This window comes from Drosophila sulfurigaster, chromosome 2L, assembly GCF_023558435.1.
Source record: "Drosophila sulfurigaster albostrigata strain 15112-1811.04 chromosome 2L, ASM2355843v2, whole genome shotgun sequence".
Taxonomy (NCBI): Eukaryota; Metazoa; Arthropoda; class Insecta; order Diptera; family Drosophilidae; genus Drosophila; species Drosophila sulfurigaster.
In genome coordinates, this window is record NC_084881.1 from 21,809,797 (window position 1) to 21,833,009 (window position 23,213).

The 23,213-nt window shown below is 35.9% G+C and overlaps 1 protein-coding gene across 4 annotated transcripts; it reads right to left on the reverse strand.

Annotated features, from left to right (window-relative positions):
- Positions 1 to 56: 56 nt before the first annotated feature.
- LOC133835111 (uncharacterized) lies at positions 57 to 22,249 on the reverse strand. Of its 4 annotated transcripts, none has more exons than XM_062264997.1 (4): positions 21,100 to 22,244; positions 6,925 to 7,036; positions 540 to 1,020; positions 57 to 476 (listed from the first exon to the last, which is right to left on the reverse strand). In XM_062264997.1, exons 1-4 carry the CDS (start codon positions 21,523 to 21,525, stop codon positions 377 to 379), a joined length of 1,119 nt encoding a protein of 372 aa, XP_062120981.1. In that variant the 5' UTR covers positions 21,526 to 22,244; the 3' UTR covers positions 57 to 376. The 4 variants fall into 4 exon arrangements, with proteins under 4 accessions (XP_062120981.1, XP_062120980.1, XP_062120983.1 ...); XM_062264996.1 differs by having other exon boundaries at positions 540 to 1,023; positions 21,100 to 22,243; XM_062264999.1 differs by lacking the exon at positions 6,925 to 7,036 and having other exon boundaries at positions 540 to 1,023; positions 21,100 to 21,116.
- Between the last annotated feature and the right edge of the window lie 964 nt (positions 22,250 to 23,213).

Consider the following 23,213-nt stretch of genomic DNA (forward strand, 5'->3'; position numbering starts at 1 on the left):
ATGCTCACAAAAAAGCAATGATATTCAATCTTTTGAATGTTTAAATAAATTGTTACTTTGTTGATATATGTTTAATTGATTTCATAAATCAAATGATATCAAATACTCTGAAATTGCATTTTCTCTAGATCGTTTTTTTAATTGAATTATGAAACTGCTGAATTCACATGAGTTGCCCACATTTAATCGCACAGCGGATAAATGTTCAATTGCTTTGAATGCAATACGACTGTAAGTGTATGTGTGTGTGTTTGTGTGTGAGTGTGTGTTAGTGTAATATTTTAATGTATGCACAGTTCTGGATTGCTATGTTTAAGATGGCAGCAGCGTTTTCCCACTTGAGACCGGTAGATGGCGTTAGACTGCCACTACCGTCTCATAGATGGCGCTGCTGTGGCCGCGGACAGCGTCCGCTGTGTGAATTATACAGGCCATAGTTGCAAATGGGCGGACTGCAATCGTTGTACAAAATGCATCTGCAAGAAGAAAGAACAATACGTGAGGCAAATGAAAATTGAAAATACATTTCATTGACTGACCTGCGCTCGGACATGGAGAAACCTTCGTCACCGTTCTTCAGGCGCTGACACGTTGCATCGTTGAGGTGGCAATCGCAGCGGCAACTTGTGCCGTGATGCCAGTTCAGGGCATTGCTAAAGTTGCTAAAGTGCTTGGGGCACAGGCACTGCGAGCTGCGTTTGCGACGCTGCGTCTGCTGCACGGCCGACAAACTGACGCACTCGCATTCGGTGTGATTGGTCAGCGAGAGCATCTGGGGCGAGGCCCGGGGACTTCCCACAGCTTTCACAAAGAAGGGCAGCTCCACGGTTGCTTTCGTCTTCACACTGCAGACCATAAAGTCTTCTTCACAGCAGCCGGTGCCTTCGTCGCAACGATGCAGAATTGTTGCACGCGGTGAATAATGTTTCGATGTCTCGCTGTTGATGTGGATGACACGTGGTTGCGGCCACCTGCAACGTGCCTCGTTGTTAATACGCTGGAGATGCGCAAATGCCATGCCTCCTGAGGGGAAAATTAAAAAAAATATATACATTATAGAGAGTTGTTAATAATATGCAATCGTAAAATTACACACAATAAACAAAAAAGGCATATGTACTAAAAGAGACAATTGCAAGTGGAACAAAAGAAAACTCTTGAACTGTGCATTACGCATAAGAGATATTTTTCCATTCACTGTTCTTGTTGATGTTGTTGTTGTTGTTATGAGTCCCATTAATACAGTCGAACATTGCTATAATAAGTGCTTCTCAATTAAATACTGCGTGCGATATTTAATTTTCAGCCACAGCGAAATTATTTTTGCTTGTCGAAAATTAAGTATACGAATGTGTTCCCTTATTATAAAACTTTTGTTTAAAGTGCCTGATAATTCAAAGTAAAATGCGCTAATTAATTAAATTAATCAATTTGCATATTTTCATATGTAATGCACATTTATTTTCCGTTGATGCATATGCTTTCGAAAGTATTCAATTAAGCATACGTGCTGTCAAAAATTAAGTATACGTTTATGTGCAAATTTGTCAGCATTATTTTTGCTGGTTGCATCAATATAATTTCTCTTTCATTCTCTGAGAAAATATGTATATTTGCTTTAAGATTATATTGCAAATTATTAGTTAAGTTTAGGTTTAGTTATTTATTTATTATTATTTGTTTTAATTATTCAAGTAAGCAAGAGGAGTTGATTAAATTACTTTTTCGATTAGTTTTCAGTTTTCAGAATTTCGTATATAATAATATGCAAATTTTGCTTTCTTTATTTGCTGTTTTTATATTACCACATTGAATGAACATTATCGTATTTCCATATTCATTGTTTGTGCCTTTGACATAAATGCTTTTGAAAATATTTAGTAAAGCAAAAATGTTGTCAAAAGTTCGAGTAATTGAATGAAATCAGATTCATCCCAATTCACAAACTCAAGGGAAATATGTATATTTAACAAGATAAGCTTAAGCTGCGTATTGAAGACTTTTCTTTAGTAAAATACTTTTTTTTAATAGAATAATTCTTAGCCTTTTGAAGAGCGAACAGTTTACTGTTACAGACAATTTTGTAATAAGACATTTCCTAATTAAACGTTTCGATACGAGCAGTTTGCCCGAAGCAAAGGTTGCTGTGGCAAGTAGCAAGTTTATGGCCGACGTAATGACTTTATGGGATTGTGGGCGTTGAATGCAACGCCACACGGTCACGGCTAAGTGCAGCAATTTGCGACTGACTTCACCCACCCAACAACTCGAGGGGGCCGGGGCAAGTTCAAAGGCAGAAGACGTGGCAGCAAACAGAAGCAACAGCAACTGTGAAAAGGCAACTAGCAGCTGCTTGCAGCTGCACATTGTGTTGAAGAACGGCTCTCTTCTGCGGCAATAACAAATTGGGGGCCTTGAATAATTCATGTTGTGTGTGTGCTGTTGCTGTTGCTGTTGTTGTTGCTGGTGTGACTGTGGCTGTCGCCGCGTCGTCTGCCAATTTGATGATTCAATCGTCTGACATGCACTGTGTGTACAGTGAATGCTCGTTATGTGAACTCTGATTGCCATTCTGTTTCGGCTTTCAGTTCGAATTTCGATTGGGAGTAGAGTGTGAGAGAAAATGTTTTGTACACACACATCTGTTGCTTTGTTTGCTGTGCCAAAACTTTATGACTTTATTGGCTGCAGTTTGTCGGCATTTGCAACAGACAACAACGACGACGACGACGATTCTGTCTCCGATAACGGAAGCAGCATAAAAACTGCGTACACAGAGAATTATTTTTTGCGAGTTTTTTTATGGCCTTTTCGACGAGAAATGTTTGCAGGGCAATAAAGGTGCAAAATGCTGCCGATCAATAAAGAGGAATACACAACATTTTATTTTTCAACGAATGCCAACAAAAAACAACACAATAAATGAAATGAAATGTAAATGGGCGACAAAAAACGCGGGCGACAAAAACCGCTTGCGAACAAAACGCTAGCATCACGAATTGGGTCTGATTAAACTGATTGGATTATTTAAATGTATTTCGTTTTTTTCAATACTTATTCAGTTTTGTTCGTAAAATGGCATTGAAAGGTGCAACAGCGTTGCCATAATTAAGTTTACTGAACTGCGCTTAAAAACGCGCGAGAAACGCGTAACTTTATTGAAAAAAACTATGTAACACTTGATTTTTTATGTCGTACACAAAGCAGTTGCGATAAATTTTAATTGATATCACCGATGGCTGCGACATTCAGTGACTTAGTTTCCATTTTAATTATTAAATCATTTTTATTTTAAAAATGTATTTAATATTTGTCCTTGTACAACATATTTTGTTACTTAATCAATTTTTCTTTCCTAATATATTGATTTCTTTAAGAGATAAAAGTATTTCATTTCTTTTATACGTAATGACCTCCTTTGCGATTTTATGATGTTTGCAGCGACACTTTACACACATTTTTATTGTTACCCAAAACCAGTTAAGGAATAAGTTTTTTATGTGCTTTTTAAGCACTCTCACCTACTTATCAGTTAAGGTAATTTGACTTAAATGTCAAACACATTTAAAAATATTTTATTGGTTTTAAAAAACACTTCTTGATGGTAATAACTTTTAATTCCAAATTAAATGATATATGTTTATTTTGAATGATTTCGACTTTTAATTCAACTTGGAAATATTTGAAATATCATTAAGTTCTTTACTGGTAAACGTGTATATTGTTATCAATTTCTCTTTTACATATTTTGCAGATTAAATACATGTAATTTTGCTTATATTGATAACCTTTGATTATTTAATATATGGATAATTGATTATTTGTGTATTGCTTCCTTACGACTGAAGACTGCTCCTGCTTCCGTTCTACTTTTCGAAGACTGATGATTTGATACACACGTTGGCTGATACCGATAGCTTCGTGCCTATCGACTTGCTAGGGCTAACCGATACCGATAGACCTCCATCTCTGTTACATACATTACCTTTAAGGCTGCTTGCATTCCTTTCGAGGAAGACATTGAGTGATTCATCTGGTGTTTGGTTAGCGATATTCTATAGAAACTCACATAAGGAAGTTGAACGAAGAAGAAGCAACGCTCGAAAGTCAAACAAAATGAATGAACGCCATTATAAATAACACTCAAGAGGCCGAGCCATTGAATGGCGAACAATTTTCTAGTCGTAAGCTCTTGGAATCTGCGGCATTGCATGCCTAACAATTGAATCAGTTGCAACCAAAGCAACAGCAACAGCGACGTCAGTGACTGTGGCATGGACAGCAACAGCATTGAGCAAACATTGGAGATAACGGTTGGTAAGTTGGTAAACATGTCGCTGCGGCAAATGCCAATAAACAGAAGCCAATACTCTCCTCCGAACACGCATATTGAGAATCGATTGTGACCAAAAGCCGAGTCGGAGTCCAAGTCTAAAGCGGCTTTCATGCTTATTCGGTGACAACAACAACAGCGACAACGACATCAACAAAAATGTGATAAGAAAATTGTTGCATCATTACGCATTTAAAGTGCTGCCGGCAATTGCAACTGCAACCACAGCGAATGAGCTGCAACAACGACAACAACAACCAGAAAAGTACCCGAGTACATTGTGGCATATCAGTTAACAATTTCCCAGGCTTAGTGACACACTTTCATTTGTGGTGACGTCGCTGTTGTCCACACGCGCTTAACGGTTCACAAAATACACACACAAGTAAGTGAAAAATAAAAAGAAAAACAACTAAAGAGAGAGAGAGAGAGAGACGACGACGATTTTAACGCGCGTTTTTAAGCGGCAATTTTCCAGTCGAATGGAAGTGGCAACGAAAAAGATACACGCGATGAGCTCACATTTCATTGTCAATGCCTGCACTGGGCAAATATTGTTGTTGTTGTTGTTGCTGTTCTTGGTGTTGTTGTTGTGCTTGTTGTGGCTGGTGGTATGCCCGATAGTCGTAGGCTTTTAATGAAGTAATTGGCAAGATCAGCACAAGGCTAAAATACCACAGCAGCGCAACAACAATAAACACTAAATAAGTGTCAAGTGCAGCTCAACGAAGTTTCCATACACTTTCTTACACTTCTTCATTTATATTTATACTACAAAATTATGTTAAGCTTGTTTTTAAAATGCTCTCTATAGCTATGTTAAAAACAATGCGAAAAATGTTAAGTGAAACTGATAAACCATTTTAGTGCTCATTCATTCGATTCCTTTTAAAGCGATTAACCTTTAAGCTTATAAGTTTTCAATATTGTCGTCATTTAACATATGTAATTCGTCAACTTGTAACACGAGTTAAATTGCTAAGATATAGATTCTGTACAGTGGAGCCAGGATTTCGTATCTAATTTAATTTACGTACTCAGTAAAATATGTATTTTTTATTTGTACATTACAAAAATTTTTGTGTGTAATTCTCATGGGTAATTCTAACGTGAGACACTATCTACAATGAAACAACCATATAAAAAAATATTTTTTTACTTTGAGAAAAATCTGAATTTTATAGCGCTTGACTCGCGCTTTTATTAGAACTAGGAATGATTTTGGAATTCTTTTTCTTCTTTAACATTATTTTAAAAATGAACAAATTAGTACACAAACCAAAAAATGAATGTAATAATATATATTTTCTTAAAACTTAGCTCTAAATAAGAATAATCCTTAATTTATTCATACTGTTTCATACTGTTTCTCACCCGGAAAATTCCGCCAGAGAATTACTGATATTGACTACACTACTTCGTTTTTTTTTGTTCTAATGTCTCTTCATTTCATCAGATTATCTAGTTGACAAGGAATTGTTATTTAAAACTGATTATTCAATAAATTTTCTAAAATGTTAAGTATTTCAATTAATTGGGTTTGTTTACCAATCAACCGATTTATGTCATAAATAAATATTTTAAACTTTCAAAAATATATTTCTAATATATATATATTTTTAACATTTCAATGGTGTCTTCCGAACTTGTTCTTTTAATACAAAAAAACGTATGTCATATTTAATATATTCGTGTTGTAATTTTTGTGCACTGCTAATGTGTCTTCAGCTTGCGTTTCTGTGCACATTAGTTTTAAAGACTTGCAGTAAATTCGTTGAGCACCTTAAACTAAATTTTAGAATGACTCTGGTTGACTTTTAGAGCATGGCTGTGGAAAGAAGTCTGTCATAAAGAGGAGTCAACAGCAACAGCAACAACAACTTGACTGTTGACAAGTTAACTCGTTTTAATTGCAACGAAAGTGCACAGACCAACAGACCAAGCATGAGAGAGAAAGAGAGAGAGACAGAAAAGAAAGAGAGCGAAAAGAAGTAGAAAAGTCGCTGTTGGCAGAGTGAAAATGTGTGGCATTTGGTAGAGGTTTAATTTTTTTTTGACTTTTTTTGTAGTTGGGTGGGGCGATGGCAGCAAGTTTTTGGTTTTTGGTTGCTTCTTTTGTGCGTTTCTTGGCCATTTAGAAAGTGTCTCATATATGTTACTGGGGCTAAACTTCGTTCTCGACTGTCTTTTAGCGTGTGCCCTTTGGCTGCTGGCGAATGTTTCATCACTGCTTGCAGTCACGTGCTGAAGTCAAAATGGGCATTAGACGATCCGCAAGCCAGCATACCAGCAAGCAACACCCCATTCACAGATATAAATAACGAAAACAAACGGGAGTGAGACGACGTCGCTGATTCCTTGACATTGTCTTTTGGCTTTGCTCGGGACAAAATGCCATTTGCTTAGCACAATTTTTATGGCCAAAACGTGATGATCAAGTGCCGAGCAGAAAAACACAGCAGATGAAGAAATGCCTTCATGAGGCCTTTCCCAAGGCGGAATTTGTGGCGTTTAATGGCGCCAATGTATGTGCTCTTAAAATATAGTACATCATGTTCGTTTTTTTTGTATTTTTTTTTTGCCATACTCACTCAGATTACTGGCGTAGAGACGACGACTCAGCTGCACACCCTCGGCGGTGCCCACTTCCTGTTGCTTCTGGGCGGTCAAAGTGCCGACCGCCTGATCCGATTGATAGCCCGCCTGCAAAGTGAAGAAAGAGTACGATGGGAAATCAGTGGGAGGAGAATATGAAAATTAAATTGAAATGCGATGCCGGGTCGAGTAGAATGTTGCAACTGCCACTTTCGGTGCACTATGTACTTTTTTTCCACTCTCGCTTTTGATTTACTTTTGCAATTGCCTTGGCCCGACCACGCAAAGTCATACGTGCATATATACTCATAAAGAAATACCCTCTAAAAGGTTTGGAAGGGGTATATTAAAGCTAGAAGAAACATTTAAACAAGTAAGAAAGCTACAGTCGAGTTTATTCGACTCGCTACCTATTTTTAAGAAAAGAATATATTAATCTTAAAATATGCCAAATATTACACAACAGCACTATAATATACTAAAGGCCATATTAGGTGTAAAAATATATCAGATTCCTCAGCCAAAGCAACTTAAACCCGATTGCAGTAGACGTAAATAACTTCGTCAATTTTTATCCGATCACAATCAAATTTTCAAAAATATTAAATATGTTACTATAATTATTATTGTGTGATTCTTACGCTTGTTATTCGATTTTTGTCAATATTGAGTTTCTAACACACTTCTTCCTCTTTGTAATTCTTTTTTTTTTGATTTAATAAGATTTGTGCACTTTTACAGGGTAATTTCTAGTCTATGCCTCTGTCATTTATCATTGCATATAAAGTTTCTCACTTTTCATATTGCATTTCGCGTTGCGGCTTTCATTATTATTGCACTATTTCAATATGTTTTTGGGAGCCATGCAATCAACATATGAAACATTTACACATTTTTTTTGGGGTTTTTTGGTTTTTATTTTTATTGAAAAAGTGAAAATACATGTATAAATAAAAGAAAACATAAAATTCGCTGTGAATTGTGTAATGCATGAGAGAACAGCCACATCCGTTATATACGAGTATAAATATATATGTTATATTACTCGTACATATGGCAACATTTTGTTATTTAATAAATTTTGTTGTGGTTGTTTTTTGCCTTGCAAAATGTGGAAATATTGTAAATCCATGCAACAGATTAAATTGGGACAAATTTAACTATATTTTTTTGGGATTAGGTTGAAGAAAAAGCTCGGTTCAAAATCTGTATGGAAACAATTTTATTGAATATGAAAAAGCCTTGCAGAGATTAAATTGTACATTTATTTCTCTGCTTAAGTTAGCTCTTGCTTTTTGCACATTTATGATTAATCATTTTTCTTGTCCTTTTTGACGGAGTTATTTTAGAATTTTGTGAGCATTAGATGAAAGTTTTATTTTTAAGTATTTGATATTCAAATTTTCATTTTACATTAGTTATCTTTGATTCACAAGTATTAAATATAAAAAAGGAATATCAAATTTTTATTATTTAATTGATTTTAATGTAGTTTATAAATAGCAAAACTTATACTACAATTTCATAGGAATTGTTTATATCTAAATGAATTGTGATAGTTAGTATAATAATATACTAAACTGTATTGGTATATTATTATGCGAACTATCACAATTCAATTAGTTATACAAAATTCCTATGAAATTGTGATAGTTATTATAATAATATACTAAACTGTATTAGTATATTATTATACGAACTATCAACATTCAATACTATACTGTATCACTATATTATTATATCAACTATCACAGTATATAGTATATTATTACTATATATTATATAAAATCTAAAATCTTGAACAAAAATTCAAACTATTTTAAGTTGTCTCTTGGTTGCTGAAGAAAATTTTAATTAACATTGTACTGCATACAGAATACAATATAATATACATAATTGTTGCATAAAGAAAGGTACAGAAATGTATACGTATGTATATTTAATTGTTGGATAAAGAAAGATGCAAAAGCTCTTGCGTTTTTTAAATAGGTTAAAGTGCAGGCCATATCCTTTGCAAAATATTCATTTCAAAAGGCGCATCTGCGCGTTGAAATAAATAAGAAACATGTGGCACACTGCTCTCAAGCAAAAGACATGCCCCACACACACACACACACTCACAAAAGGACGCACACACACTTGCTGCATCCTGCATTGGTCGAGCACATTGGCCATTTCACTTAACGGGTTGCCGCACGATGTCCTGAGAAGGCAAATGTGAATGTGAATACGAATGCGAATACGAATGCCAAGAGAATGCGAATTGTATGCCATTTTTCTTGACTGCACACTTCATTTATTACCCACGCCATCAGCTTCCTTTACCCTCATTTCCCCCTCTCTCCTCCCGCATTCGTTGCCTGTGCTTGGCATTATATGTCAGTTATATGCATGTCGTTAGTTTTCATGACACTCGCTTGCAACACAAACAGGGAAAAAAAAAACAAAATATATATGGAGAGCAACGAAAGCCCTTTGTTGAAAATCGATATTTTGCAAATTGTGAAAAATTTTCAATTTAATTTTTTTCAATGTTGTTTTTTTTATGGTGAACGTTGGTGCTCTTTGAGCTGAAAGTGATAGCGTTACGCTTTTTGTTTTCAGGTGTTGCACTTATGTGTGTTATGTCTGTGGCACATTGCAATTTCCTCTGCTTCTGATGCGCGTGTTAAAACGCAAATTGTTGCATTAAACAAGCCACGCGGCAAAAACATGCCAAAAAACAACAACAAAAGCAAACATGCCATAAAGCAGTAGCATAAATTCAATTCAAATCTTGTTGCCTACTGTGTGGCGTTTGAAGGGAAAGAGAGATGAAAGCGGCAGGTTGAAAACGTTTAATGTCCTTAAATATCTGTAAATTTGTAAATTGCATTTGTCCTATTCTATGTGTGCGTGCCTAAACATTTCTTAATGGCAGCAATCTTGATTGAGCTCAATTTCGGTGCCAAATGCAGTTTAATTTGAAATTAATATTAAATTCCCATCTAGCAAGCATTTAATTTTCAATTACTACAATTTCTTAACGCTTTGATGTCCATTACAAACAGCTGCGGGAATCAATATGAATGAAATTTAATAAAATATTAAATGGTTTGTATTGCATTTAAAAGAGACAGAAATAAAATAACAAAATTGCATTTAATAACAAACTCTTTCATCACTTTTGCAGCTGCATCTTTAATTGAAAAATAACTTATGATGAAACATAAAATATTAATGATCTGAGATTATAAACAGCAAACAGTATTATAAATATTTACAATTAAAAAGCTTTCGGATTTCTTATACATTTCAAACGAAGAGTAATATTTTTATTTAACTTAACTTAAAGATTTTTGTTGTTTTACTCCTATTTTTTTTTTTTTTTGTATTGTATTGTACATATTAAAAAAACGAAAAAATAGTATTGCAAGGAACATTATATTATAGATTTTAAAAAGGAAAAATGTATTTACTAAAAATATCCTTAAGTGAATAATAAAAGTCTAAACACATATTTTGAAGAATTATTGATATTAATGAGAGACTTTATTCTGATTAAATAACAGTAAAATAACTTTACATTTTCTAACTCATTCGAAGCAAATATTTGTAGTATTATATTTCTATATTTAAATGAAGTTTAGTAGAATGTTCGAAAATAATCAAAAAAATTAACTTTATAAAGCATTCATTATAGTCCATTTCTTATACATATCTTCTACATTTTTTCCGTTTTTCTAAGTATATCTTAAGTGCATTGCATATTGTTTAGTTCATTAATGTGTTATACTGTTCAAATATTCCCAAAAGTATTGTCTATTTTCTCTCCTTCATTAATACGTTTTATTATTCAATTTATTGTTCACACACGCTCTGCATTATTCGCTTAGAAGTGTTCTGTTTTACACTTTCACAGCTTCAGCATTTCTCTCTCACATCACAATTGATTACCTTTCAACACACTCTCTGCATTGTCTAGGTCGAAAATTGTCTTTGTGGCATACACACTCACACACACACACACACACACACACACACACAGTTCAATAGCGCTTCATCCTCTTTTTGGGGGGGGAGCGAAACTCCTTGGGTTCGTTAAGCTACTGCCACCTTTTTAGTGAGGTGTAGCATTTTCATGGGCATTGGCAGTTTGTTTTCGAGTGTGTCTGTATTTTTTTTATAACCAGTTCTACTTAAGCTTCATTACGCATGCTCAGCCATGACAGGCCCATTCCGAAACCCAGTGACGTTTCGGTTGCCCAAAGACCAGACCCCAAAGACCCCGTCTGGAGTCGGAGTTGGAGTTGGTGTCGGAGCTGCAAAAGCAGATGAAAAAACCCATTAAGTGTCTGCCGGTTGACAGTATTCGAAAACAGTTGTTGTTGTTGTTGTTGTTGTCGGGGACCAAACAATAAAAAACAAACTTCATTTGCATATGCCTTGTGCTCAGCTCACTTCGGTTCTTTTCTGTTCAGTTCAGTTGGGTGCTCGGTTTTGAAGGATGCCCCGGGAATGAAACGAGTCAAATTCCTGGCGTGGGTGTGACTCGCGCGTCTGGCATTTTATGGGCCCAAAAGCACAGAGAAGGTAACACTGCAAACAATAACAACAGCAACAACAACAACAGCTCGGGCAGTGGACTGAATGAAACCCGTCCTCGGTTTATTTGCAATCAAAAGAGTTATGAGTCAAATGCAAATAGCACGCCCCACAAACTGTTTTCATTTTTATGATCCTCCCAGTTCAGGAGTTGCGTTGCGTTGCGTTTCGTTTCGCTTAGAGGCCTCTCACTGCTCGTGGTCAGTGAATATGCTGCCACCGAATGAGTTGCCAGCCAGTTCAGAGTGTCAGCAGTCAAAACAGTAGCTGAAAGAACCACATCGAGTCAGTAAAGCGGCAAATTTGCCGCCAACTGTGCAAATAAACACACAAAAACTCAGTCCCAATATTTGTTTATGGAAAAGAGAGCATAACAAACGGACCAACTGCAGTGTGAATATGTGGCAAACTGCAGACACACACACACACACACTGACACACTCGAACTTGCCACAATTCGTGTCTATTTCAGCTGCCAATTGCTGATTCGCAACCTAACACAATCTTTTTTCCCTTATTACTAACTTGTCCAAAAGCAATTGCAACTTTTTGGTAGACATCTTGCCACAACGTGTTGCCACAATGCCAATGTTTAAAGTTTGTACTGAATTGCTTTCTGTTTCAGTTTAAAGATTTTATTCCCTGGTTTGCAATATTGAACAGTCAATTTTATTTGGCAAAATTAAGTGTTTTTATATCTCTGGTTTGCATTTGAACTTTCACGGGTTTTTTCATAATAAAACTGTATCTCTTCCAGATATCTTGGCGAATTGCACGACCACACGCATCTTTCGATAAGAAGCTGAACTTGTTGGACTGGCTAATAAAAAAAAAATGTTTCATGGGTAAAACATTTTCCTTTAAAATCATTTTAGACCCGGTCCCCATAGGGTAAAAGGGTATTATTAGGAGTCATCTTCGACCCTATTAAGTATACGTATATGTTATGTTCTTGTCTGTCCGTCTATCCATTTATTGGTAGATCTCAGAAACTATTAGAGATAGAGTTATATTTTTTCATACAAACAATCATAACTGTGATCTTTATATTTCCTGAAAATTTGGTTGCGATCATATTAGAATTTGCAAAACACAGCTGTTGTCTGTTCTTCGTGGATTTGATTGACAATATGGTTTGTTTCGCACTCTGTGGTATATTTTGAATATATTTTGGTATATTTACGTATATTACTTATACTATGTTAGTATATTAATGCTTTAATTGACAATGAGAAGCGGGTATCTAACAGTCGAGCACACTTAGCTGTAGCTTTCTTTCTTGTTTTTTAATAGTTTACAGACGCTTCAAAGTTTGCTTAGCAACAAAAGGCAATTCATTCAAATGCAAGTAGAGCATACGTGTTTCGTTCTGGCTTAATTGAGTTGCTCTTGTTGTTGCTTCCTTGTTGTACATTTTTGTATCTTTTCATTTATTTGTTCAGTGCGTTGGACTTCTTTGTGTTGTTAACTGCAAAAATGCTGTAATTTGGCTAAAAGCTAGGCATAGAAACGAGCAGAGCAGAGCAGAGCAGCGCAGCGTTTTGGAAAACATTTCGCCTCAATATTTTCATTTAGAAATTGTAAACATGGCCCAGACATAGGCAGACACTGCCTCATGCCTCATGCCTCCTGCCACATGCCACATGGCGAATGCGTAATGTGAAATGCTTATAAGCAATTTTTTTGTTTCCATTTTTCCATATTTTCTTTTTCTTTTTTTTTGGTGTTTTTGTGTTTTTTGTTTCGTTTTTATACATTGACATAAAAGTGGCAATTAGGCTGGTTGTAGCACACTGGTCATAAACTTAAGTAATTAAAGAAAAAGGCAACAGTTTTGCATGAATATGTGCAGATATATTTCTCTCTCTTTCTTTCTTTCATTTTTTTTTGTTTTTGGGGGGTTTTTTTTTATAACTTAATTGAAACTACGCGCATTAAAAGACATCACAATTTGAACATTTGGACACAGTTTTGCTCTCTGGCCGAGGCGACTTTTAAAATTGTGAGCGGCCTTTGGGCGAGTGCGTAAAATGCTTTTTTAATTTTAACGAGCGAATGGAAATGGATGCTGTCCGTCCATCTGTCTGTCCGTCTGTCTGTCTGTCTGTCTGTCCTTTTCTCTTTGGTCTGTTTATTATGACAATTTTATTTGTTTGCTTTGGCGAAATGCGAAAACGAAAGCAGTTGACCGAGAGTGAGGGAGAGAGAAAAAGAGATCAGGAGAGAGTGAGCGAGAGAGACAGAGAAATTAAGAGATGAAGAAAGCGAGCGTTGGCACAAAAGCGCCGCCTGTGGGCCATAAAAGGCAACCAGCGACCAATGTCAATGACAGCCAATAATGATGAGAATAATGATGATGACGATGCCGATGCCTGCCTCCTGACTGCTGACTGTTGCCTCTTGCCTGTTGCATGATGCCACATGAGTCTGGCCTGAGAACCGCTCAAGGCGCGTCCAATTAAACCAAAAAAGAAAAAAAAACGAAAAAATCTGCGAAACTGCGTTGCTGCAACACGTTTGCCAGGCGAGGCAAGAAAGCCTAGACTAGACTACGACTTGCGATTATAAATATGCCGGAAATGTGGCCTCGACGCACAGCTGATTATACGCATACTTCTAGGCAGCAGTGTGTGTCTGATTGAATTGACTGATTGCCCTGACGAGACGTCGAACTGTTTGGCTACAAGAACATGACGGAGCTCTTCTAATTGCAACGCCCACACACAGCATGCAACAAACACACACTCACACTCACACACACACTCTGTTGATCAAGATTGAGATTGCATAAGCGAGATTGCCGCTTGTTGGGCAACGGTCTCTGCCACAGATTGACTTTTGCAATTTGCTTCATTTACGCGTTGTTCTCTTTCACCAGGCAAAGTCGGAAAAAGAGTTTGCCAACATGGTGATGCAGCTTGTAACATCTGTTTAGCATGTGGCCATAATATTTGTGAGCATTTTTATTGCATTATTGCAAATAGTGAATTTATGTCGACACTTTTATTGATTATGTTGCAAATAGTGCATTGTTTTTATTAAAGTTTGTTGTGTAGTAAATGTTGAAATATGTTTTCTAGAAGAATATGTGGCGATGTTTTAGATAGATATACTTTTTTTTACGTTGGTTCTTCTTCTAAAATAATATGCTAAAATCACGAATAAAATCTTTAATCATCATTATATGATGATTTGTACAAAGAAGGTCAATTCTAAAATTGAATTGTAAATTCTATATTGGCCATTCTTCACATTTAAGTTTCTTCTTCAAGAATGGCAGAAATGTCACTATAGTGATCTGTTGCTATTAATTTTTGAATATAAATCGTAAATGTGTTTTTTTTTCTTTGTAAGTACTTTATATAATTTTGTTCATAATTTTTCTTTATTATTCAAAATGTTTTTTCTTAACTGGTATTTTAAGGGTTCTATTATGAAATACTAAAATTTTTCAGTGAAGTTTGTTAAGTTTAGGAAAGAATAATGATTGGAATATTTATTTTGATCAATAAAAAAGAATTCCTCTTTTAAGAATTTATTAAGAAAATGATTTAGATATGTAAATCAACATTTGCAGGCTTTCATATCTAAATCATTTTTTTATTAAAAATTCGATGTAAAAAGTTGAATTGTGGCTTTTAACATTTTAAGTATTATATTTTAATATTCAATAATGTAGTTTTCCTTAGTATATATATATATTTTATTAAATAGCTTACTCCATGTTGCAATCAGTTACCAGTTTTCTTAAGAACAAATTACACTTTGTTGTTAATTAATGCAACGAATCTTCATCAATTAAGAGACTTTTGCCAGTTTATCTCACACTTCTATTTCTTTTTCTATTTTTCATTCTAATTTTAAGTAGCTATTGGCAACACTCCTATAAACGGGGCTATCTTAATGAGCTCGGAAAAGTGTAGAGTGTGCAGGTTTTCATGGGATGTTGCGATGCTGTGATGCTGTGATGCTTGGGAGGTAAAGAGATTTCCATATGCATCGTTGTCGTGTTTTAATTGCACGACTCTTGGCGCGCCAGTTTAATGGCCAACAAGTCGACGATCAATCAAAAAGCAGCCAACAAACAGTCCGGGGCAGTAAATTATGAACAGCAGCAGCAAAAGCAACAGCAGCCAACAAAGATATTCGAAATGCCAACAAGTCGAATGCCAAATATCTTAATTTATTGTTTTGGCGACAGTTTCTTTTTTCGGGTTTGACACTTTGGCCGTTGGCGCTACAATTTCGGTTTTCGGTTTTCCGTTTTTTTCGGTATTCGGTTTTCAGTTTTCAGCATTTCAGCTTTTGGTTTTCCTCATTCATTAAGGCTTGAAACAAGACGTGTGCTGTTTTTTTTTTCTTTATTAATAATACTTATAAAACTTTATAGATTTGCCATATAAATTTGGGGCTTCCGCATTTTGTTAGTTGGCCTATAAATCACGCCCGGATCGCGTATAACCGAAATGATGTACAAACATATAAGTAGCATATAAAAATATATACATAGATACTCTGTTGATATATACATATAGGCAGCATGTTGGCCACATTATTATGTCATAAGCCGATTTGCCTGTCATTAGTCCGAGTTATGACATTGTCGGTCGGCGCAATCATAAATGAATAATGCCAATAAATCAAAATCACTATGAAGAGTTTTTTGGTATCCCCAATTTTACCAGCAAGATGTGGCAAGAAACTGAATGCTATGTAGGTTTTTATTTTATTTTCATTTTCATTCCCATTTTTACAGTTGCTCCTGTGTGTGTGTTTGTGTTTGTGGCATGTCCGTTGGTATGCGGCAGCTTAAAAGCTTACAATTAGTCCGGAGACTTCTTTGGGTCTCCTCTTTCGTACAAAGTTCTGCTGGCAGATTACAAGAAATCGATGCTGTGATTCTGAAATCGAATCGATGCAATTTGTAAAGTGCAACTGCACCAAAGTGCTGCAACGTTGCAAGTGCAAAAGATTGTGCACGCAGCAAGCGGATTAATTCTTTTCTCATTTTCTGATTGATAGATGGTTGCATTTTAACAATCAGAGGCACTTTCGTATATGCATCTGATATGTTATGATGCAAGCATTTCATCCTCTTTAAAATGCCTGCTTCCTCCAGACTGTCCAAGTGGAAACATTGTATTCTTTTAACGTTTGTATAACAGTTTTCCTACATTCTTATTTCACTGGAAATATTTTATTCTTTTAACGTTTGTATAACAGTTTTCTACTTTCTTATTTCACTGGAAATAATTTGAGGTTTTTTAATGATTTTAGGCATTTAAAGTTCTTTTTAAATTATCTTTCTGTCTGTCGAGGTGGAAATATTTGATTATTTTTACGATTGTATTAAAGTTTTTCTGCTTTCTTATTTGTATAAAACTTCTTATTATTTATTTTAAATTATTTTATTTTTGTATTTTAGGATAACATTTGTATCTTCTTTTTAAATAACTAATTTCTTTTGCTACTCGTATATATAATTTTAATTTATTTCTAATAATGTAAAATGTAATGCATGTATCTGATATAATATGATATCAGCATTTAATCGTCTTTAAAGTGTTGCCACTCAAAGTGGAGATATTTGTTCTTTAAGTCGATTGCCTAAAAGTTCTACTTTGTTCAACTTCTGAAATTATTTAGTTTCCGCTTAAGAAGTTAAGTTCACATATATTTTATAATCGTAAATGTGTTCTTATGCTTTTAATTTGCTCTCTTGTAAAATGCATTTCCGTTGAATTCATTGCCACATATGTTTAAAAGTGTCAAGCAAACAGGATGAACAGCAATTGTAATACTTATGTCGAGCAACATTGAAATAAATATTTATGTTATTAAGTCGAAATGGGTAAATTATCAATTGTGTTATTGAAGTGCACGATAAGATTCTCTGAAATTGCACACTTGAAAGGCAACACTTTTGATATAAATAAAATACACATTTCATGACCTGTTTTGTAAGGTAAAAAGCAAACTAACAGTTTGCTTGACTAACAGTTTGCTTGATTAATGATGAATATTTCAATGTAAATAAATGAGCTGCCTACAACAAAAAAGTGGGAGAGCAAAATGTTTGTAAATAGTTTGTAGAGACGTCGCTCTTCTCAAGTTGACAGTTGATAACGATGTTCTATGGCATTGAACAATTTAATTCACAGCGAAAGCTGCAAAGATAACCCAACTGACCTTTTGAGTCAGAGTTCCCTCCATGACGAATATCTGAGATGATGAAATTACAGCGGCACAAATATCTTGTAAGAATGCTCGCATTATTTGTGCGTTATTTTAATTCACCTTATTTCTGTTATTATTATTGTTATTGCACTCGTAGCTATGCAAACGAATGCGGAATGTGTGCAAAGTAAACAGCAATAATAAAGCAGCCGGTGAAGAGTGAAGAATGAAAAGGGAGCGAAACAAGTGCGGTGATTCAAAGCCAAAGGACTGAGAGCTCTAGGTTGTTGCAACCGGTGAGTGGCAGCAAGAAAGAAAAAGAAGTAAAATGACGAGAACACAATATTAAATTCCTTCCAAAGGTCAGCAATCAAAGGAGCGATGCATAACCATAAGCTATGCCATGCAACAGCGTTGCAAGCTTATTAAAATAGCTGTCAAGGTTTCCAGCCCTTGGCCAAGAGTGTGTCTGTGTGTGTGTGTATGTGTGTGTGTGGTTGGGTGGTACCTGTAACTTGAGAGTTGCAAATGCAACTTATTGGAAGCACACATCAACATTAATCAGCAAGAGCAACAGCAACAACAGAATCAGAATCAGAAGCAACAACGTCTGACTGTCGGTCGCCTTGCTCTTTAATCTTCTCTCTCTGATGATTCGCAACTCTGGCTAATGCCAGCTCGGGTTTCAGCTTCTCTGGAAATCCCCTTAAATTGTGTGTGCGGACTTTAGATTAAGCTGATTAATCTATATGTATTGAACTGTACTGCTTTGTTGCTGTATTTTACTAGACATTAGCAAATTTGGTAAATCACATTTCTATGCAATAATCTATATAAATAATGCTTTAATGGCGCCAGAAATGACCTCAAATTAATATAGATTGGATCTGAGCTTAGCATTGTTCATGAAATTATCAATTTATATTTGGTTTATTCTTCAATTTAATTTCCCAAAATGTTTTGTGGTCTTAGTTCGTACTGATTAAATTCTCATATTTATTTATTTAGAAATCTCCATAACATAATTTATTTCTATTTTTTTCAACTATTCAAAATGTGTTCTGCTCAATTTTAAATAGTTGAATTCCCAGAAATCTGCTTGGCGTGTTTTATGTCAATTTAAAAAGCAACTGAGAAATATTCTTTCAAAAGAAATTATAAATTTAATTTTGGGAAATATTTCTTTAAATTTCCAGCGTTCTTATGTGAATATGAATTGCATTTCAATGATTTTCATTTCTTTTGAAATGGTTAAAAGTTGGAATTTGCAAATACTTTTAGCATGAATCGTGCACTTTGATTGCAGAATGAATACGAATTAAATTGATCTGATTTGCAGTGGACGAATGTAATCTGCATTCAAGTACAATAGTGAGTCAACAAATTAAACAGAGATCTTTTAAATAAACAAAAAACCAAAAGGAGAATGAATTCAGTGGAAGATCTGCTGGTTGGCAGCAATTGGAGCTCATTTGCATATGTGAGTATGAGTGTGAGTATGAGTATGGATATGAGTATTCATACTGGGGATACTCGCATTAAGGCGACAACTGTTACAACATGTCAGGCAATTGGTTGCTCAGCAAGTCAATTGAGGCAATTAACGGAAAGTGAAGAGCCACTCAAGAGCTCGCCTTAAATGGCTACTGATCGCCTTACTGCTTATCAGTTAACATGACCGCTATGCTACGAGTACATACATAGCGATAGCCCAGCTGTTCGATTGTCCAGTTGTGATCGAAGACACGTTCGGTCTCGGTCTCGAGTTCGAGTTTGAGTTCGTGTTCTCTCACTCTCTGTCTGTGTGTCCGTCTTTGTCGGCACGCTTGGCCCAATTACAGGCCAGAAAGTGAAACTGATCACAGAGAGACGGAGCCTGATCTTGTTGTGCTGTTGCTTTTTGCAGGATATATGCTATGCTATGCGGTCGGTCTCCACATATGGCTGAAGACCACTGTCGATCGTGCAATTTACGAGAAGCATTGTGCGAAATTGGCTTGTTAACCAAATTGGCTGCTGCCGCAACACGTTTCATAATTGCCAGGCGTTCGCTTCACCATTGGATAACTGCCAAACTGGGTGGGCTTCCTCTCAAAATCGACACTGGCATCGCAGCTTAAGATAAACACGATTCAGATTCAGTCTCAAGATTCAGGCGCAGGCTCAAGCTCAGGGTTAGTCATTCATACACTCACACTCACACTCACACTCACACACACACTCATATGCTTACATTCGTTTCGTTCATTCATTCGTGCTGCTTCTCATTTCTTATTGAGGTTCAAGGTGAGGCATTCACATCTAATGCACAATCTGAGCTAAAGCTGACAACTGATGTGGGTTGCCCAAGAAACTTTTCGTTTTTCACTAAGTTTACTAATTTAGCTATATTACTGAATATTATTGTGTATTATAAATACTCAATTGCACTGTTAGTTATTTGTTTATTGTAAATGCACAGTTTAAAGTATGAATACAAATATTTAAAATGTTTAGGGTTTTTAATGAAATAAATTTGTGTGAGTGAGTAAGTGATCCAGATTTGACGTAGAAAATGAATGAATGAATGAAAATTGTTTTTTTATACAGTTCAATTAGGAATTTTCAATTCAATTTTTTTGTATATTTGTACAAAAGTTTAGATTGTAGAATTTTTCAAAGTGTTTAATATATTGTTATCAATATTCTAAATTCTAATATATTGGATTTAGTTAAAGTATTTTTGTCTATTTTCCCTTACAAATTCGCATCATATTCATTTGTTATTTGAAGTTATTACTGAAATAAATTTTCTTATAAAATGATGGTATTTTATTGTGTAGAAACTGTTTTTGGTATATGTATGTAAAACTTTAGTATAAACATGTTATAGAAAATAAAGAATTTAGTTACCAATAATGAATTTAAAGTTTTATTTAACAATTGCTTAATTCAATTAAAGTGCACTGTGTCTAAAGTATTAGAATTTATTTTGTAAAAATACTGTTTGGTATATGCAGACGCTTAACACAAATGATCGAGTCTATTTTTGAAAAAAAAAAAAAAATAGATTGGAATTTCTCATAACAAATTTATGTGAGGGAACTTGACATATTTAGACCATAAATCTGCAGTCTTGTAGACCATAAAATTTGCATTCGCATTCGCAAAGCTAGAGAATTTATTGAGCGAGGCGAGCGAGCTCGCTGCGCATGTTCACTTTGAACGCAATCATAACAATTCGAGCCACCCACGCGCCACGCTTTGCTGCACGGCTGGCAAATATTTACAGACAGAGATGGGGAGAGAGAGAGATTTGTAAAGAGCACAGAGAAAGATAACGATGATTTTATGATTTCCACGAAGAACGAGGCGAGTTCTTGTGTCCATGTGGCCACCCAGCAAAGAGGCGCGCTTGAATTGAAACTCACCTCATCAAAGGCGGCGTCGTCATCCACGCGATTAGCGTGCCACAAATACTGAGGATGCCGTGGCACGCGCTTCAATGAAGAAGCCATTGCCATTGGCATTGCCGTTGAAGATGATGTTCGCATTGGAGTCGTTGGAGTTGTGGATGGAGGTGATGTTGGAGGTGACGGCGTCGGAGTGATCCAGATCGGGTTGCTATATTTAGGCGCCGCATAATCACTATCAATGGAATCGCTTGGCTCATTGTCGCTATAATAATCATCGTCTTCCTGCTGATCCACAGTCAGTTGATTAGATGGACGCCTCAGGGTCGCGTCAGTTTTATTGAGTGCTGGATGTGTTAACTGATTGTCAGTTGTGGCCAGCACATTACTCCACATGGACAGCAACAAGAGTGACGAAAGATACAACATGCTGGACATCATCATTTTGAGATATATTTTAATGATTTATTTGCACTTGATTGAATTGAATTTTTGTGATTTGTGATTGCAATTCAATTATTCACTTAACATTTTCTATTTTTAATTATAAATCTCTTTCTTCGAATTCTAATTCATTTATTTTTAGATGTCGTCACGCACAAAATATTTTTTTAACGCGTTGCTAAATATTTGTCAACGTTTTTTTTTCTTGTCGGTTTCGTTTTTTATTGGCACACGCGACAGCAGCAGCTGCCCAGACTCAGCAACAATTTGTCAGAACTTGCAATTTCAAGTGGTTTTTTATATGTATTTTTTGAAAATTTGTTTGCTGTCTGCTGTCTGCTCTTCAAATGCTGTCAATATGTATGCGTAGATTTGTTGTGGATTTTTTTTTTAATGTTGTTTTAAATACAAATAAAAAAGAGACCGGCGACGGCAGCTGTCAAACCGACTTGAGATTGAGAGATTGCGGCTAAACGCAACTAAGTGCTATAAATATTTTTATGATCCATGCGGTTTTTTTTTATTGAAATTTTGTATGTAGGCTTTTAAATAATTTGTATTTTTTTAAATATATATATTTTGTTGTCACTATTGCACACTTTTTCACTTGGGGTTTGGTTCTTTTTTTTGTATTGTTGCGTATTTTGTATTTCTTGTATTCAAATTACGCGCGCTTACTTCCAAACGATGTGAACGCGTCGGGAGTTCTTTTCTATCTGAGGGCAGCGTCGAACAGCAGCAGCGGCATTAACAGCAGCAGCCGTTGCTGTCGCTGTTGTCTGTCGCAGCAGCAAAAGCTCCGCTCTTGTTCACGCTCTCTCTCTCTCTCTCTCTCTCTGCGATCGTCGCGTGCGCTTGCCTTGCTGTATGCGTGGGGGGGCCGGAGTATTGTGAGCGCAAGCATGCTTGTGCGTTTGCAATTGCTCTGTTTGTGCTTTCTACAAGACCACCATACACAGCATGCGTACAAACGAGAGAGTGATGGAGAGAGATGGAGTCTGAGAGTGGGTGTCAATAAGTTGGAGGACTCGCTTTGCATGCAAAGCTACGCTCATTGTCGCTCTCAGCACACGTCGCGTTACTCCCGATTGAGCACGCTTTCGGCAATCGACATTTCGCACTGGCTGTCCTCTGTTCAGTCTGTCTTTCGAAGTACTACGTGAATCATTTTCGTTAATTGTGGGACTACTGTTTTGTTTTTTCATTGTGCGTGTGTGTGCAAATGCAGAATTGATGATCAAATAATTCAGGCTGCTTATGACTCATGCGGCGAGCCGAATTAAGCTGCATCGTTTGGTAAGTGTCATATTTATTTATAGTTACAGTTGTTCTTAGTAGTGCAAATGATATTCGTGTGCACTCCTAACTCACACGCTGATCTCATCTCACTTGCATCAGTCTACGTGCTTGTGTGTGTGCAGATTTCACCTAATAAAAGTGCACGCACTGCAGCCGTTATCTAAAGGCGACAATTAAAGTGATTTATTTAGACGACTTCCAAGCATTTTGCTATGCAAATAAAAATACGCAATGCATGGCGTCGCGTCGTGTTGCGTCGCCACAGCGACAAAGCGACTGGCGCGCCAGACACGACATACAGCTTTGTGCTTTGTATTTGTGCAGTCCGATTAGCAGCATGCAGTGTGGGGAGAGTGCGACGGAGATAGTATGGGAAGCAATGTAAAGCA